Raw genomic sequence first — 18,359 nt, forward strand, 5'->3', positions numbered from 1 at the left:
TCTTGGCACCGGGAACGGGGCTGCCCCACGGCCAGGGCACGTGAATCCCGGAGGGCCGGGGCGCCAGAGGAGGTGCCCCCTTTTCTGCCCGGCAAATCAGGCGCCCGGCCTCCTCTCGTCTCTATTTTTGGGCCTCCCCGCTTTATTCAGGGCGTGTGACGTTCCCGGGTCGGCATCTCCGGGGAGACGCGGCCTAGAAGTCACGGCGACTTTCAGCTGCCGGCCTGGATCAGGAATCCGGCAGGATCGGGCCCCCAGGGGTCCCCCGTCGAACCCAGGATCCTGACCCCCCCCCCAAAACGGGACGCGGATTTCAAGAGCCTCCTGTCCTTGTTTGGCGGACGAAGGTAGAGCCGAGTTCGAGGGCAGGGAAGGAAGCTGACAGGCCGATGAGAGAGCCCCGAGGGCCAGATCGGAAGCTTTTGGGGGCCGCAGAAGGCTGGAGGGTCCAAACCTGCCCCTTGGAAAGCAGGTCTTTAAATCTACTCGCATGCAAGAGGCTCGATCTTGGGATCACGAGTTCGAATCCTGTATTGGGGCAAAAAGATTGGGGTTGGGATGGATGACCCCCAGGGTCCCTTCCAACTCCGCAGTTCTGTGATTCTAATTGATTATTATAATTAATAGATATAATTAATAAATGTGTGTAATGCTCTTAATCTGCTTTGAAAAGGGGCGATTTGATAGGGCCCCCGACTCCTCATGTATTGGGGCCAATTTATATTTTTATTTTTATTAATTATCATCATCATCATCATCTTCTGTGTTTGGAGCTGGAAGGCTCAGGAGGAAAACCGAGACGAATCCAAGATGGTTGGATGCCGGGATCTGTGCTTGGCCAAGGCGGGTCTTGTGGCAGGGAGTTCCCCAGTTTACCCAAGCTGCATCTTCCAACCTTCCGCTTCCCGGGAGGCCCACAAATTCTGGAGGCAGGAAGAGCTTTTGCCTCCCAGGCCGCGGGTGCGAGGGGCGGGGCAGGCTTGGCAATCCTGCAGCTGTTTCCTGCCCCGGGTGCGGATCCTGCCTCCTGAGCAACTGCATCAGGGCTTCTTCCGCTGTTGCTCTGAGGTAGACTGGCTCTGTCCCTGGAGGCTCCATTTGGGAACCTGCAACCTCCCCAGATGGAGAGCCCCCAAACAGGAACAGAGTGCATGTGCGAATGGGCTGCGCAGCCTCGGGGGCAACTGATTCCTCCGGCTCCCCCTGCAAGGGGAAAGGCAAACTGTAGGCCCGGGCCGCACTCTGTGCGTGCTCAGAAGTGGCCCTTTCAGGCAAGGGGAGAGGCGGCTGGCAGGCTGAGGCGGGGCACGCTCTGCGTATGCCCAGAGGCGCCCTTGCCCATCCATTGCTGCAAGGGGAGAGGTGTTTAGCAGGCTTGGGCAGGGCCCACTCTACATATGCCCAGAGGCACCCTTGTCCTTCATTGGGGAGGCTTGGTCCGGGTGCCCTCTGCGTATGCCCAGAGACACTCTTTCCTTTCGTTGAAGGGGGAAGGCTGCACACTCTGTGTCTGCCCAAAGGTGTTCGGGAAGAGCCTGCTCTGCATATGCGCAGAGGCGCCCTTGTGCTTCCTTTGCTGCAAGGGGAGAGGCAGCAAGTAGGCTCAGGCCGGGCGCACTCTGCATATGCCCTGGGGCTCCCTTCTTCTTCCTTTGCTGCAAGGAGAGAGGCGGTTGGCAGGCTCGGGCTGGGTGCACTCTGCATATGCCCAGAGACACCTTTTCTTTCTTTCCTGTCTTCCAAGGGGGAAGCTGCCCTCTCTGCATATGCCCCGGGGCGCCCTCGTCCTTCCTCTGGCAGGCCGGGGCCGGGCGCGCTCTGCGTATGCCCCGGGGCGCCCTCCTCCTCCTCCTCCTCCTCCGCGGCTGCCCTGCTGGGAGGCGGCCCTGGGCGCGGACCCGCCCGCCCGGCGCGGCCAATGGGCTCCGGGGAGGCGCGCCCTCCGCCTCCGCAGCAGCAGCAGCAGCCCAGGAAGAGGGAGGCGCGGGCGGGCAGCAGCGCACGTGCGGACGGGGAAGGAGCAGCTGCAGGAGCCACAGCAGCCCGGCCAGGTAGGGCAGCAGCCGCTTCGCCACGCCACCCGGCCTCCTTCACACGGGACGCGTGTCTAGGTGGGGGATCCGGGGTGGGGAGGAAGGGGGAACCCCCACCAGGTGGGACTGAGGAGGGGGCGGTGGGAGAGGAAAGGGGGCGCCATTGCCCCCTCCAACAAGAGGGTTGCCTAGTGGGCGGAGGGCCAAGGCTCCCCACCCCAATTCCCGTGTCCTCCTCTGTTGCTCTCGCCCCGTTTTGGTGTTTGCATTGCTTGGTTTGCTTAGAAAAAGAGAGAAAGATATTTTGTATTTTCGTTTTGTATTTTGTATTTTTGTTTTGTATTTGTATTTTGTATTTTCGTTTTGTATTTTTCTCGATAAGCTTTAGTATTATATATAAATATAAATGAAGCCTTCCTTGCAGGGTCACTGTCAGGGGAAAGGGGAGCAGGAGAGATTGATGGGTGCCCCAGGGCCCCTTAAAAATCATGGCGGAATGGTGGCGTTGTGGGGAGTCAGGTGGGTGGGACGTCTGTGAGGTCTGGCGACCTCAGGGGGGTCCCGGGGTCCCCCCAGCGTTAAAAGGGGGGCAGCCGGCCCTCGTGGGGTGAAATGATGAAAGCGAAATAGGGGAAGTCTCTTCCTCTCCAGGGAAGAAAGAGCGAGGAACATCTGCCCGGCGCTCCCGATGTAGAAGCATAGAAGGGGAGGGACCCCCGGGGGTCATCCAGTCCAACCCCCGGCAATCTTGGTCTCGAACTCACAACCCTGAGTTTCAGGCTCTGCCGACTGAGCTGCCCTGGCCAAGACGCCAGGAAGGATTCACTGGGGGAGGGAAAAACCCCGCCTTCTGCGCCCAGTCTCAACTGGCAGCTGCTGCCTTGCAAAGGCGAGTGTCATGTGCAGAGCAGAGGGGGTGCTCTGCATGCAGAAGGTCTTGGGGTCCGCCCCCAGGCAGGGCCGGGAAAAGACTCCCTGCTCAAAACTGTGGAGAGCTGCTGCTGCCAGCCAGTGCTGGCAGTGGTGAGCTAGGTGGGACCTCCTAGCGGGAGAGTGGCTGCCAGCCAGTGCAGGCTTTATGGAGCTAGCTGGGCCGATTTCAGCTCCGTTTAAAAGAGCCGCCTGTTGATAAAATTGAGGACCAGGGAAGGGCAGGTGCTTGGCATGCGGAAGGTTTCCCAGGTCCAAACCTGGGATCTCCTAGCAAGAGTGCTGCTGCCAGTCAGTGCAGGCTGTATTCAGCTAGGCAGAGCAACGGTCCAAGGCAGCTTCTTCCATTCCTTCAGCTTGTATTCAGACTCATGAGGACCAGGCATCTTGGAAAAGACCGGAGCTCAGCTGTCAAGCACCTTTTCTGAGTGCAGAAGGCCCTCCTCCTTCAAGGTAGGACAGCCGCTGCTGCCAGCCAGTGTGGATGACGCAAAGCAGATCTCCATTCCCTTCTTCACAGCGCTGAGGACCAGAAACGTTAAGAGCACCACCTTTGCCCAGCGCCAGAACAGGGGTTCTGCATGCAGAAGGTCCAGCGGTTTGGCGTTGCTGCGCCCGTCCCTTGTCACCCTGCCGGTCAGTGCTGGCAACACCAATGGATAAGCCCTCTGCGCCTGCAGCCTTTGGCAGCTGCAACAGCCCTGCCCGACCTTCTGCACTCAGAGCGCCTTCCCTGCCTCTGCGTATAATAATAGAATGGCATTTGCTCTTGACTTTGAACAAAAGGCGAACTATCCCAATCCTCTGTTTTGGGGGCCCTTTTGGCTCCCAAATTCTGGTTTTTGCAGGGTTTCTGCGCAGGGAAAGATGGAGGCTCCTTCCCTGACGCAGGAGGGAGTACATTCCTGCATGCCTTCCTTTTTATTTAATCTGGAAGCGCTTTTTATTTTTTCTCGGCAGCAGCGGGTGTAAGGTTTCAAATCCTCCTGGCGAAACGGCTTTGGCAGGAGCGAGGAAATCCTGCTCCCAGATTCCAGGTCCGTTTCTCCTGCAGGCGCTCCCCACGTGCTCAGAGGACCCCTTTGGGCCCCGCGCCCAGGCCTCTGGGGGGCATCTCTGCTCCTGCGTTTCCTGGCTGCCAGGCTGATAATTCGGAGCCTCCCTGGACTTTTTACAGTCCTGTAAAATGGGAGCAGGCCCCGGGTTGTTGGGAACGGAGCAAAAATGCCCCAAAAAACTGAGGCAGGACGATGGATCCATTTTATTCATTCCTTGCATTGACACGCCGGCCTTCATTCTCCAAGGAGCTCGAGGTGGCATGAGTAATAATAATAATAATAATAATTTATTATTTCTACTCCGCCCATCTGCCTGTGGTTCTCCCTCATTTAATCCCCACAACAGCCCTGTGGAGTAGGACGCTTGCGACTTAACAATTGAGGATCCGAACCCAGGTCTCCCTTTCGATTACGTCCATAACGGCCTCCGATTCAATGCAGAACAGTAGAAACATAAATATAAAACACAAATTTCCCCTCTAGCCCACCCACCGGATTCAGCTCTTCGGAAGGATTAATTCTGATTAGGTCATTTCCCCCTTTCGCAAACTGAAATTCCTTTTTTTGCAAGTTGCCATCTTTTCTTTTTAAGCGATCCGTGCATCCAGCTTTTTGAAATTTGCAAAGGACCGCATGCCTGGTTTTCCCCCTCTGGAAGAAGCCAGATCGTGGCTTTGAATTGGGGAGGGGGCTGCTTGGAAGCAACCCGCCCCCAGGCCGACTCAGCCCCCCACGTGTGGGTCTAGGGGGCTGTGCCTTCATCTCCGCTCCAGATTTCCGGGGAGATGGCCTTGGCAACAGACTCTCTCCTCCGGATTGGGCCCCTCTCCACATCTCCCCCCCCCCGTTCCCTCCCCAGGCGTGGGCGCACAGCCGCTCTGCCCCCCCCTTTCCGATCTCGCCTGCTTTGTTCGGAGGTGGTCCTTCTCTTCTTTGCATCCAGAGATTTTTGGCAAGGAGAGAGAGCGCAAGAGCTTGTCCGTCTGGTGCGGAAAGGATTTGTCAGTAAGCCATGCAGGGAAAATGGGGGGCACAGAAATATGGGGGGACGGTGGGGGGGGCTTTGCATGCCCACATGCGGCCGCTGATGCCCTGAGCGTCGCAAATTGCTTTGCCGCCTGGAAGGGAGACAGCAGCGCCCACAGTTTGCCAGGATTTGAGCCCCAGAGCCCCTTTCCAGGAACGCGAATCCGGAAGGAAGCATTCCCTGCCTCGGGAAGCAGAAAACGGCTGCTAGGGAAGGAGCCCCCCCCCCCGTTCTTTTCTGCCCCAAATCTCCGTTTTGCTTTAATTTCATTGCAATCCAATGCTGGCATTGCCATTTGTTCTGCACCGTATGGCATGTTGCAATTTCCTCTTCGTTGCGATTTTCCATTCATTGCACGGCACGGGATTCCAGCGCTGGGCTTCCGCCGGTCCTATCCTGCTTCTTATCCTCCGAGGGGGCGCCCTGCATCTCGCTTGCACCCCTGCGAGGCGGTTCTCCTGCTGCTGCTCCCTCAAGGGAGCCTCCCCTCCCAGGCACAGTCTACCTGCCATTGCCAAACAACATCCGCTCTCTGGATGCCGTGGGCAACAGAAACCCAGGATGGAGCTTCCTAAAAAGAAAGACGGAAAATATTTCCTCCCACGATCGGGCCTTTCCTTCTAAGCCGGGGACCGCATGCCCTCACGCGCGACCTTCCGAGGGCCGCATAGCTGGGTTCCCTCGGGGTTGGGCTGGATGACCTTTGCGTTCCCTCTGTGCAGGAACCTAGAGCAACAGATCCACGGCAGCCGGAGCTGCCCTGAGCCCTGGGCTTGATCCCGCCCCTCCATCCCCAGGCTGGCGCAAGAGGGTTAAGCTCCTCTCCCGGCGTCCCACGGGGGGCCCAAAGCCCCACGCGCAGGGCTGGCGCCGCCTCCTCCCTCCAAGCCTCACCCGGACTTCTCTTTCCTTGCCAGAGCTCAGCCGCGGCGGAGGCGAGAGGTTTCCCTGGCACAGAGGACCTGAGCCTGGCAGAGGCTCCTCCAGGTAAGCCACGGATCTGGGCCGCCCCTCACCCGTCCCAAGGAGCCCCACATAGCACCCAGAGGTGGGTCCGCTCAAGGGGTCTGGCCTGTCCGGAGAGGCCGGTCTGCTTTGCAGACGGCTGGTTTTTAAAATCCCGGCTCCCCGTGCCAAGCCAGGTCTTGGCATGCCAGCTGTGTCCTCGGGTGCCCTCAGGGCACTCCCCCGGGCAGCGGAGCCTCAGTCTCCCCCTCCGGGAAATGGGCCTGTTGCTTTTCGCTCAGAGGTTGTGCCAAGGGGTTTTCTGGGAGCTGGTTCTGGACAGCGGTTTTAATCAGGGCGACCCAACTGGGGCAGAGGCGCAGCCCAGATTCCTGCCTTGCAGCGGGTTGGGCTAGATGTCCGCCGCGTCCCTTCGCTGTCAATTATTCTGGGAATCAAGGGGTTGGACTGGATGACCCCTGGGGAACCCTTTCCACGATTCTACGACTTATCCTAACATTGGAATGTTAGAAATTAGGTGGTTTTGGCCACTGAGCACAAGAAAGACTGCTGAAAAGGACTGATTTTGGATGCTGAAACATAGATTATTTTTTACGCCGGCTGAAGCCTTGTCCCTGCTTTGTCCCACACAGCAGGGCTGGTTTGCTTTTTAAACCCAGGAGAAGGCAGCGCCTGGAGATTTCTAATGTATGTTTAAAAATATCTACCGTATATAAAACTCTGGTATTTCAGGTTAATCCTCTGGGACTTTTAAAAGGTATAATGATATGACGGTTCTGAAGGGTCTGTCAGTAAAGCACCAGGGTATGGAAGGAAGGAAGGAAGGAAGGAAGGAAGGAAGGAAGGAAGGAAAGATTAGGTGGCGAAGGAAGGAAGGAAGGAAGGAAGGAAGGAAGGAAGGAAGGAATTAGGTGGCGAAGGAAGGAAGGAAGGAAGGAAGGAAGGAAGGAAGGAAGGAAGGAAGAAATTAGGTGGCAAAGGAAGGAAGGAAGGAAGAAATTAGGTGGCAAAGGAAGGAAGGAAGGAAGAAATTAGGTGGCAAAGGAAGGAAGGAAGGAAGAAATTAGGTGGCAAAGGAAGGAAGGAAGGAAAGAGGGAAGAAATTAGGTGGCAAAGGAAGGAAGGAAGGAAGGAAGGAAGGAGGCAGGCCAGTCCCCCCCTGTGGTTTTTCCTGGTCCGGCTGGCTTTGTCTGCACTCATCCCTCTGGCTCTCGCCGCCTTCTCCCCGCACCCAGGTCCCCGGGGTGCTGAGCGGCCCCCGCGATGGGTGAGCGCCAGGCGCGCGCCAACAGCCTGTTCCTGAACGAGGAGGAGTCCAAGGCGCTGGGGCCGGGGGGCGGGCGGGCGCAGCGCCTGCGCCATGTCCTGCGCAAGAGGGCGGCCCGGGCCCAGGCCAGGATGTACGCCGTCACCCGGGAGAGCGTCCGCGGCTGCCTGCAGAGGAACGCCTTCGTCCTGCTCACCGTCACCGCCGTCCTTCTGGGTAAGGGGGTGCAATGGGGGGGCTTGGGGGTCCCTGCGTAGCCTCAGAGGGGCGTCTTTGGGGTGCCAGGGGTCCCACCCGCAAAGCCCCTTGCCGTCCCGAGAAAGCCCTGATTTTGCAAAGAGTGGACCGGCGGAACTCCCTGCTACAGTATTAAAAAGAGGACCGGGGAAATTTGCGGCGTGCGCGGCTTCTCCCAACCAAATTGCAATGGGGGAAACTGAGGCACAGCCCCGGATCTTTGCTGGAGAGCGAAGGGCTCTTTTCTGAGAAAAGGGGAATCGCCGGATGAAATCGCCAGCAGGATTCGAATCGTGGGCCGCTGAGCGATCCCCCCGCTTCTCTGAAAGGGCATCATCGCTAGGAAGAGCCAGGCTGTGGGGTGGGTGGGTTAAGCCTCTTCCTTAACATCTGACCCCCTCCAAGCCACAAGGTGACCACCCAAAATGGACTCCCTCTGGGGTTGGGATGGATGACCTTTGGGGAGCCCATCCGAATTCAAGCCTGGGGTTGCTTAACCCAGGAACCCAGTCAAAGAACTGCAGCCAGGGCAGCAGAATAATAATAATAATAATAATAATAATAATAATAATAATAATACGGTGCGCATCTGGCTGGGTAAAGTTTGAGGTTCCACCTCTGCCCCCTGGAAAGCAGATCATGCGCTGCTTTCTTTAAATCCGGAATACGTAGCTCAGTCGGCGCGAGACTCGACCACAGGGACACGAGTTCGAATGCTGCGCTGGGCAAAAGGGGGTTGGACTAGATGACCCTCAGGGATCCCTCCTGGGAGACCTGGGGATCGGCCAGCGCCGGATGGGGAAGGCTGCCGCCCCGCTTTGCGTGTGTGGGTCAGATTAAGCCGGTCACGAGTTGCTTGCAGGCTGACGCCAAACGGCTCCCGGTTCCTAAACAAAAATAAAAATTAAGAAGAGAGGGAGAAAAAGAGCCAGAAAAATTTGCAAGGATTACAGAGGATTGGCAGAAAAAAAACTCCAGAGAGCTGCAGAGAGGAGATCTGCTTCACTCTCTCCGCTTGCAAGATCTCAAAAAAGAATGATACATTTTTTAAACTTTTTTTTTATTTTTTAAACTTTACAAAAATAATTTGAAGTTTTGCAATGGAGGGACAGGCTTCATTTCCTAATCTGATCTCTTTGCAGTTCATCTCAATTTCTTTTCTTTTTATTCCTTCCCCAAATTTGTTGCATCCTCATTTGGGAGTTAATTGGCTTGCAGGGAAAGAACTGCATGAAAACTCTCTATTGTATTTTATTTTTAAAAAGGGAAATATTTAAGCTCTTCTTTAAATATCTCCCCACCTCCCCTTTCAAGTATACGCAAGCTGCACTTCCACAAAGGGAAATTTTTAATGTTTGATGTTTTTAATATTGTATTGGGAGCCGCCAATAGAATATTATTATTATTATTATTATTAAGCAGGTCAAAGGCGGACGAAATAACCAGCCAATATTCTTGAAACTCAACTAAAAATTCAATAAATAGTTTGGGTTTCTGAGCTCTGTGGGCCCACGTCCAAATTGGCTAACGAAGGGATTTAAGTGACTTTTTAAAGTCCGGGACTCCGGTTCCCATCATCCCCTGCGAGTGCGTTCAGGGGACCATGGGGGGAGTTGTAGTCCGCCTCTGGCTCCGAGCTTCTCCATCCCTGGCTGCACTCTGCCCATGCCTCCGGGAGCGGATCTCTGAGCCCCTCCTTCCGCCCGCAGGGGTCACCCTGGCGCTGGCCCTGCGGCCCTACAAGCTGACCTTCCGGCAGGTGAAGTACTTCTCCTTCCCCGGGGAGCTCCTGATGCGGATGCTGCAGATGCTGGTCCTGCCCCTCATCGTCTCCAGCCTCATCACAGGTGAGCGGAGGCGGGACGCTGACCCTGCCGGGCGGGCCAGGAAGGGATCCTGGGCGCTTGTGCACGGGGGAAACACGGGCGGCAATAAATGCCTGTGTGCGTGTCGTATAAATATATAAATGCCTAATGTTTAAATAAACATAAATAGTTAAATATAAGCGATTAAAATCGGATTTGGATTTGATGACTTATATTTAAATTTTCGCTTTGAATTTGAATTAAATTACTTGTATTTAAACGTTGAATTGGAATTGGAATTTAATGGCTTATATTTAAATACTTTGAATTTCAAATTTGGATTTCGTTACTTGTATTTAAACCTTTACTTCGCATTTGAATTTCAAATTTGAATTTCATTACTTATATTTAAACATTTACTTTGAATCTCAATTTCAAATTTGAATTTCATTACTTATATTTAAATATTTATTTTGAATTTGAATTTCATTACTTATATTTAAACATTTGCTTTGCATTTGAATTTATATATATTTAAATATATATTTAAATATTTACTTTGCATTTGAATTTCATTACTTAGATTTAAACATTTTGAATTTCAATTTCCAATTTGAATTTCGTTACTTAAATATTGATTTTGAATTTGGATTTGATTTCAAATTGGAGTTCCAATCAAGATCTCGTTTTCCCTCTCTCTGGTCCGGCCCGGCAGGCATGGCGTCTCTGGACAGCAGCGCCTCGGGCAAGATGGGCTTCCGCGCCGTCGTCTATTACATGCTGACCACCCTGATCGCCGTCTTCATCGGCATCTTCATGGTCCTCATCATCCACCCCGGAAAGGGCAGCAAGGACGCCTTGCACCGCCAGGGCACCGTCGAGCAGGTCCACACCACCGACGCCTTCCTGGACCTCGTCCGGTGAGCGGGACCCCGGGGGGGTCATCCAGCCCAACCCCGGAAAGGCAGGGGGCCCAGCTGAACCATCCCGGGCAGGCAGCCCACCCAAATAATCTGCTTTTCTTTCCCCCTTCCGTCCGCAGGAACATGTTCCCCCCGAACCTGGTGGAGGCCTGCTTCAGACAGGTAAGAGGGGTGGGTTCCCCGTCTTGCCAGTGTAGTGGATCCGGCTCGGTCTTAAGACTGTTGCTGCCGGCCAGTGTAGGTGAGATTGGTGGACCAGGCAACGGTCTCCCGAGTTTGTATTCAATCCACCCCTTGATTCGGATTCATGAGGACTGGATCCTTCCTCGCTTGGACTCGGGGCTGGACCACCTGCCTGAAACCGTGGAGGGCCGCTGCTGCCGGTCCGTGTGGGCCATATTTAGCTTGATGGGTCGGGGAACAGATTCCTGAGTCTGTATTAAATGAGTCCCTTGAATCTGAATCCTGAGGACTGGATCCTTCTTCTCTTGGGTCAAGACTAGACCAACTGTGTTGGGGGTCTGAAACGCTGGAGAGCTGCTGCTGCCAGCCAGTGCTGGCACTATTGCGCTCCACGGGCCAGCCAGTAGATTCCGGAGTTTGTATTCAATCAATCCCTTGATTCAAATTCGTGGGGAATGGATCCTTCCTCCCTTGGGCTCAGTACCAGCCCACCTGCCTGAAACCCTGGCGAGCTGCTGCTGGCAGCCAGTGCAGGCACTGTGGAGCTCTATGGGCAGCTTTCCTGGTTTTGCCTCAAACCAATCCTCTGTTTTCCCTCTCCCCAGTACAAGACCCAGTACAGCGTCAGAGTCGTCAACCGGACCCTGGCCAGGGGAGCCCCCACCGCCGCCCCCCAGGCCTTGCCCCATAACAGCAGCACCAGCACCAGCCTCTCCACTGCCGCTGCTGCCCTGGCTTCACCCCCCTCGCTGCTGCTGCCGCCTGAGAACGCCACCGGCATCTGGCGCAACGTCTCCCAGGCGCTGGGCGCCCTCCCGGAGGTGCTGAGCTACGAAGAAGTGGTCCCGGGCGCCGGGTCGGTCAACGGCGTCAACGCCCTGGGCCTGGTGGTCTTCTCCATCTGCTTTGGCCTGGTCATCGGGAACATGAAGCAGAGGGGGCTGCCCCTGCGGGAGTTTTTCGACTCCCTCAACGAGGCCATCCTCCGCATGGTGGCCGTCATCATCTGGTGAGCGTCGAACCCGGGGATTTCCCCTTTCAAATGCTTTTTGTTGAGATTTAAGAACACCAACCAACAAAAACATCAAGTCTTATTACATAATAATAATAATAATAATAATAATAATAATAATAATAGTAATTTTTATTTATACCCCGCCCTCCCCAGCCGGACTCAGAGCGGCTTACAAGCAATAATAAAAACAAGTTGAATGATTACAACTTAAAAACAAAATGAAAATACAACATTAAAATATTAAAATGTAGCCTCATTGCAGGAGGAGAAGGAAAAGAAAAAAGAAAGAGAGGGAGGGAGGGAATCAAATGGGCTGCAAGCCAAAGGCCAGGCGGAACAACTCTGTCTTGCAGGCCCTGCAGAAAGAGATCAGATCCCTCAGGGCCCTGGTCTCATGAGGCAGAGCGTTCCACCAGGCTGGGGCCAGTGTTGAAAAGGCCCTGGCTTTGGTTGAAGCTAATCTAATTTCCTTAGGGCCCGGGACCTCTAGGGTGTTGCTATTCATGGACCTTGAGGCTCTCCGTGGGGCAGACCGGGAGAGGCAGTCCCGTAGGTACGAGGGTCCTAGGCCGTGAAGAGCTTGAAAGGTCAAAAGCAGCACCTTAAATCTGACCCTGTACTCCACCGGGAGCCAGTGCAGCTGGAAAAGCACTGGGTGAATATGCTCCCATGGCAGAGACCCCGTGAGGAGCCTCGCTGCAGCATTCTGCACCCGCTGGAGTTTCTGGGACAGCTTCAAGGGCAGCCCCGCCTCGAGCGAATTACAGTAGCCAAGCCTGGAGGTGACCGTCGCATGGATCACTGTGGCCAAGTCAGGGCGGGAAAGGTAAGGGACCAACTGCTTGATGTGGCGAAGGTGGAAAAATGTCGCCTTGGCTGTTGCTGTAACCTGCGCCTCCATGGAAAGGGAGGCGTCAAGGATTACACCCAAACTCTTAACAGAAGGAAATGGCACTAACTGGGCCCCCGCAAGAGAAGGGAGTTGGTCCCTCATCCCCATGCCATCCCGACCCAGCCAGAGGACCTCTGTCTTCGAAGGATTTAGTTTCAATCGGCTCCCACGAAACCATCCAGCCGCAGCTTCCAAGCATCTAGTCAGTGTGTTCGATATATTATATATATCCTACTTTATGCTCCATAGAGCCGTCGACTTCCGTCCTTCCCTTCCGCAAGTCTTCTTATTCCAATCTATAATTCACAGTTTCACTTGTTAAAAATTACTCCGGGACATAAGATTTAATTCAGTCCTGCCAACGTTTTCATATTTCTACAGTTCTCACTTATATAAACCGTAAATTTACTCCATTCTTTTTGGTACTTTGTCTCCTCCAAATTCTGTATGTCGGTTTTGCCATTTCAGCGTATTCAACCAGCTTTATCTGGTCTGTCTTCTTAATGTCTTCTCCCACCAAACCTAGCAGAAATTCTTCCGGCTTTTTTTGGGAGGGGGGAAAGCCGGGTCGCGGGTTCGAGTCGGGCGTTGCAGCGGGTTGGGATGGATGACCCCTGGGGGGACCCTCGCGACTCTACGATTCTGCGATCAGTCTGCGACTTCAGGTCAGGCCAGTCGGTAGAGCACAAAACCCCCTTCCTCTTGGCGTTGTGGGTTTGAGCCCCACGTTGCACAAAGTCGGAAGGGGTCCAGCCCCACCTCCTTGCATTGCAGGAATCGTTTGCCCAACCGCAGACTCGAACCCACCACCCTCGTTTTAAAAACCTCATGTTCTGCCAACCTCAAGGAGGTTTTCCAAAAAAACACACAAAATAAAATTCAAAGCCGTTTGCAAAATACAAAATAAAATTCAAAGCAGCTTGCAAAAAAACAAAATAAAATTCTCAGTAAAAAGAACTGCTTCAAAAAGATAAGAATTAAAATCAACCACGTTTGCGGGTGCTGCCCGTCAGTGCAGACAGTACTGATCTCAGTGGCCTGGCTAGCCGCAAGGCGGATTCCTAAGTCCTTCTCCCTCATGTGGACTAAAGCCTTGCTTTGCTTCCCCCAAGCCACAAAAATTAAAATGGCGATTATGAGCAGCTGGCCGAGGCTCTGGCTGGTCCTGATCCCCCTTCTCCCCCCCCCAGGTACGCCCCCATTGGGATCCTCTTCCTGATCGCGGGCAAGATCCTGGAGATGGACGACTTGGCGGTGATGGGGGGCCAGCTGGGCATGTACACCCTGACGGTCATTGTGGGGCTGCTGGTCCACGGCCTCCTCGTCCTGCCCCTCATCTACTTCGCCGTCACCCGCAAGAACCCCTGGCGCTTCGTGGGGGGGCTCCTCCAGGCCCTGGTCACCGCCTTCGGGACCTCCTCCAGGTAAGCGGGGGTCAACCCCGGGGGCCGGGGGCCCGGTTTGGGGTGGTTGTGCCGCCCTTCCTGGCACCCTGAACGGATCAGGCCCAGCGCCAGATTGACATATAAGCTCAACAAGCTCTAGCTTAGGGCCCCACTCTCTTGGGGGGCCACAAAAAATTGGAAGGGGAAAAAGACCCTGGATGTACATTTCCAAAATAAAATCTTTCTATCATCTATCTATCTATCTATCTATCTATCTATCTATCTATCTATCTATCTATCTTATCTATTTATTTATTTATCTATCTATCTATATTTCTACCATCTCTCACATCTATCTATCTATCTATCTATCTATCTATCTATCTATCATCTAGCTATCTCTCTATCTCTCTATCATCTCTCTCTCTCATCTGTCTATCTATCGTCTGTCTATTTGTCTAACTTTCGATCGATTGATCATCTATCTATATCTGTCTGTCTGTCTATCTATTTATCTATCATCTATCTATCATTCTATCATCTCTCTCACCTATCATCTGTCTATCTGTCTATGTTTCAATCAATTGATCATCTATCTATGTCTGTCTGTCTGTCTGTCTATCTATATCTAGCTAGCTAGCTATCATCTAGCTATCTATCTGTCTATCATCTATCTATCTATCTATCTATCTATCTATCTATCTATCTATCTATCTATCATCTCTCTCTCATCTATCTATCTGTCTATCTATATCTATCTCCCTCTCTCTCTCTCTCTGTCTATCTATCTATCTATCTATCTATCTATCTATCTATCTATCTATCTATGCCAGTACTGGATTTACATATAAGCCAAACAAGCTCTAGCTTAGGGCCCCACTCTCTTGGGGGCCCCCCCAAAATATTAAAGGGAAAACACCTGGATGTCCATTTCCAAAATATAAGATAAAAGCAAATAAAATAAAACCTACATGCAGCAACCGTATTTTGTGTTGTGTCGGCTCCTCTGAAGTAAGTCATGGGCCCCGTCTGCTCCCTCAAATATCCCTGCTTTGCTCCTTTCTACATATAGGGTTTCCCAGGATCCTCTGGGGGGAAGGGAGCTGCGGGTGCGAATCCCCTTCGGACCTGGACCCCGGGGGGGTGAGGGTGGTCTACTCTGCGTAGGGTTTCAGGCTGGCTCACCCCGGGGCCGCCCCGTCCTCCCTCCCGCAGCTCGGCCACGCTCCCCGTCACGTTCCGGTGCCTGGAGGAGAACAACGGCGTGGACAAGAGGGTGACACGCTTCGTCCTGCCGGTGGGGGCCACCATCAACATGGACGGGACGGCCCTCTACGAGGCGCTGGCCGCCATCTTCATCGCGCAGGTCAACAACTACGAACTGGACTTTGGCCAGATCCTCACCATCAGGTGCGGGGGTGAAAGTGGGGGTGCAAAAGAGGGGCTCCTTCCTTCCTTCCTTCCTTTCTTCCTTCCTTCCTTTCTTTCTTTTAAAAATATTTATTAAGTTTTCCATTTTATTTAGTGTATTTTTCCGTGTATAAGACTAGTTCCCCCCCCAAAAAATAATAACGTCCAAAATTTGGGGGGGTCTTATACACGGATAGATCTTTCCCCGTTTTCTTAAATCAGTCCCCCAAAACAGGGGACGTCTTATACATGTGGTCGTCTTATAGACGGAAAGACACAGTAATTTCCCATCTATTTCTCCCTTTTCCTGACGCATTCCAAATTGTGAGCGCATTTTGAGCGCAGTGCTCAAAGGGACCCTTTGGCATCTTGGCCAAGGGACCCTCAAGGGACATCTAGCCCAACCCCGAATCCCCAGCTCACCCAACTCCCTCTTGCTCTCTGCAGCATCACGGCCACGGCCGCCAGCATCGGGGCAGCCGGCATCCCCCAGGCGGGTCTGGTTACCATGGTGATCGTCCTGACATCCGTGGGGCTGCCAACCGAAGACATCACCTTGATCATGGCAGTCGACTGGTTCCTGTAAGTCCCCACGAGGCGGGAAGGGGTGACGCTGCCTGCCTGGGCTGGAGGGATCATGTTTATTTATTTACTCATTTATTTCTCTAAAATAATTTTTGCTGGTTTTACACATCATCACGTTACATCACCTCATATCCTCCTATTTTATCTCCTTGGCTCAACTGAGCCCGACGGTTTCCCTCCCTCCCGTCTGATGGTTTACAAAATCAAACTTTCCATCTTTCCATTTCGCTTCGTTTCCCATCCGTGTTAAACCACGACCTAAAATAATGTATTATTCAACCCAGATAGGGAGCAATTTCATCTTGCAAATCTTCAGATAACCGTGCAAACGATATTGATTGCTTACAGTTATCTTTCAAATATGATATAATTTTCGTTTTATTTTTTAATGAGATTTTGCAGTTATGAATCGTGAGGCTTTCTTGACCGCTTTGGCCCAGAAGCTGCGCCTGCGGCCTTGGAGAAAATCAGAGAGGCAGCTTGTTTCTCATGGAATGACCCCAAGTTTCTAGTCCTCAGGGTCCACTTGAAATAGGAGAATAGGAAGCTGTCTTATATCGAGTCTGCTCAGTAGAAGGGGACCCCAGGGGTCATCCAGCCTGACCCCCTCTGCAATGCAGGAATCTCAGCTAAAACATCCATGGCAGATGACCTTCCAACCTCTGGTTTAAAAACCTCCAAGGAAGGAGAGTCCACCACCTTCCATCCCAAACAGCTCTGACTGCCAGAAAGTTTTTTTCCTGGAATCTCTTTTCCGGGAACTTGAAGCCACGGGTGCGAGTCCCACCCTCTGGAGCAGCAGAAAATAAGCTTGTTCCTTCTTCCATGTGAGATATTAGAGGGTGGCTCTCCTATCTATCTCCTCTTTTCCGGGCTAAACACACCCAGCTCCTTCAAACGTTCCTCATCAGGCTCGGTTTCCTGACCCTTGACCCTCTCGGTCTCCCTCCTCTGCCCACCTTCCAGCTTCTCAACTTCCTTCTTAAATTGTGATGCCCAGAACTGGACACAGGATTCCAGGTGTGGCCTGACCAGGGCAGAATGTAAAGGTAAAGGTAAAGGGACCCCTGACCATTAGGTCCAGTCGTGGCCGACTCTGGGGTTGCAGCGCTCATCTCGCTTTACTGGCCGGGGGAGCCGGCGTACAGCTTCCGAGCAGCGCACGGAAACGCCGTTTACCTTCCCGCCGGAGTAGTACCTATTTATCTACTTGCACTTTGACGTGCTTTCGAACTGCTAGGTGGGCAGGAGCAGGGACCGAGCAACGGGAGCTCACCCCGTCACTGTGGGGATTCAAACCGCTGACCTTCTGATCGGCAAGTCCTAGGCTCTGTGGTTTAACCCACAGCGCCACCCGCAGAACAGAGTGGTACTATGACTTCCCTTGATTTGGACACTAGACTTCTGTGGATGCAGCCTAGAATAGCATTCACTTTTTTTGCTGCTCATCGCACTGTTGACTCGTGTTCAGCTTGTGGTCCACTAAGACCCCCAGATCCTTTTCCCATGTCCTGCTAGTGAGCCAGGTATCTCCCATCCTATATCTGTGCATCTGGTTCTTCCTGCCGAAGTGCAGAACCTGACATTTGTCCCTATGGAAATTCATTTTGTTTGGGTCCATTTCTCCCATCTGCTGAAGTCCCTTTCAGCTTGCGGTCCACCCAGACCCCCAGATCCTTCCCCCCCCATCTTAACTGCCATTTCTTCCCCCAGAGACCGCCTGCGGACCACCATCAACGTCCTGGGCGACTCTCTGGGCGCGGGCGTGGTGGAGCATTTGTCGCGCCACGAGCTGGAGCTGCAGGACGCCGACTTGGGGGGCGATTCAGGGGCCGAGGAGAACGAGAAGCCCTACCACTTGATCTACACGGAAAACGACACCCACAAGCACCTCAGTGGAGAGACTGCGATGTGATGGCGCCCAGGAGGGGCCGGGGAGGCAGCCGGGGGCCGAGGCCGGGCCTGTCTGGATCGGAGCCATCGACCGACTGTGAAATGCCACGGAGAGGCGCAGCCATCATCCATTTCCCCTTCCCCAAATTCTTCCCCCTTTCTCCATATTCTGACACATTATTACAGGCCAAAAAATGAGAGCAGGCAGCGACGGATCTCTTAACAGTGACAATTTTGCACGAAAGGATCGGGATTCGAACTCGCGCCTCTCTCTCTCTCCGCCGCAGCGCCTCTTCTTTCTTTCGATCGCGGGGGTTTCCACGTTATTTAAATCCGGTGCCAATATTCCTTTTTTGTGTTTCCCACCCCCTCCCCGAATCATGTTCATCCCCACTCCAAAAAACCAAACCCTCGTCTTTCCAACACTTGAAGCAAAACACACTTTTTTGTAAAAATAAGAAAGATTGTATAGATGTGATGCTTTACCGGCGTAGAAAATAAACGCTGTTTATTTATGATGACGGTCGGCGCTTTTTTCCGGGGGGGGCACACCCCCCTAAACGTTTTGTGAATCATTTGTACTTTGGTCCATCTGCTGGATTTATTTCCCCTGCCGATTTGAACTATAAAATGGTGATGTTCTCAAGTCAAAATGAGAGGACCACTAAATGTTCTTTTTTAGGGAGGGGGGGAAAGCAGTGAAGATGGTTATTAAAGCGGAGAATTATGAAATGTCCATGATGGGGGGGG

The 18,359-nt window shown here is 53.1% G+C and overlaps 1 protein-coding gene across 5 annotated transcripts; it reads left to right on the forward strand.

Annotated features, from left to right (window-relative positions):
* The first annotated feature begins 149 nt into the window (after positions 1-149).
* Positions 150-18,130, forward strand: LOC310697325 (excitatory amino acid transporter 1-like). 5 transcript variants are annotated; one of them, XM_083483867.1, is made up of 11 exons: positions 150-347; positions 5,966-6,035; positions 7,250-7,497; positions 9,228-9,365; positions 10,039-10,243; positions 10,366-10,408; positions 11,035-11,438; positions 13,527-13,760; positions 14,937-15,131; positions 15,579-15,713; positions 17,430-18,130. In XM_083483867.1, exons 3-11 carry the CDS (start codon positions 7,278-7,280, stop codon positions 17,629-17,631), a joined length of 1,776 nt encoding a protein of 591 aa, XP_083339993.1. In that variant the 5' UTR covers positions 150-347; positions 5,966-6,035; positions 7,250-7,277; the 3' UTR covers positions 17,632-18,130. The 5 variants fall into 5 exon arrangements, with proteins under 5 accessions (XP_083339993.1, XP_083339991.1, XP_083339992.1 ...); XM_083483865.1 differs by lacking the exon at positions 150-347 and adding an exon at positions 1,921-2,051; XM_083483866.1 differs by lacking the exon at positions 150-347 and adding an exon at positions 2,582-3,416.
* Positions 18,131-18,359: the final 229 nt, after the last annotated feature.

Source organism: Podarcis liolepis, assembly GCF_965112155.1.
Source record: "Podarcis liolepis genome assembly, chromosome: 18".
NCBI lineage: Eukaryota > Metazoa > Chordata > Lepidosauria > Squamata > Lacertidae > Podarcis > Podarcis liolepis.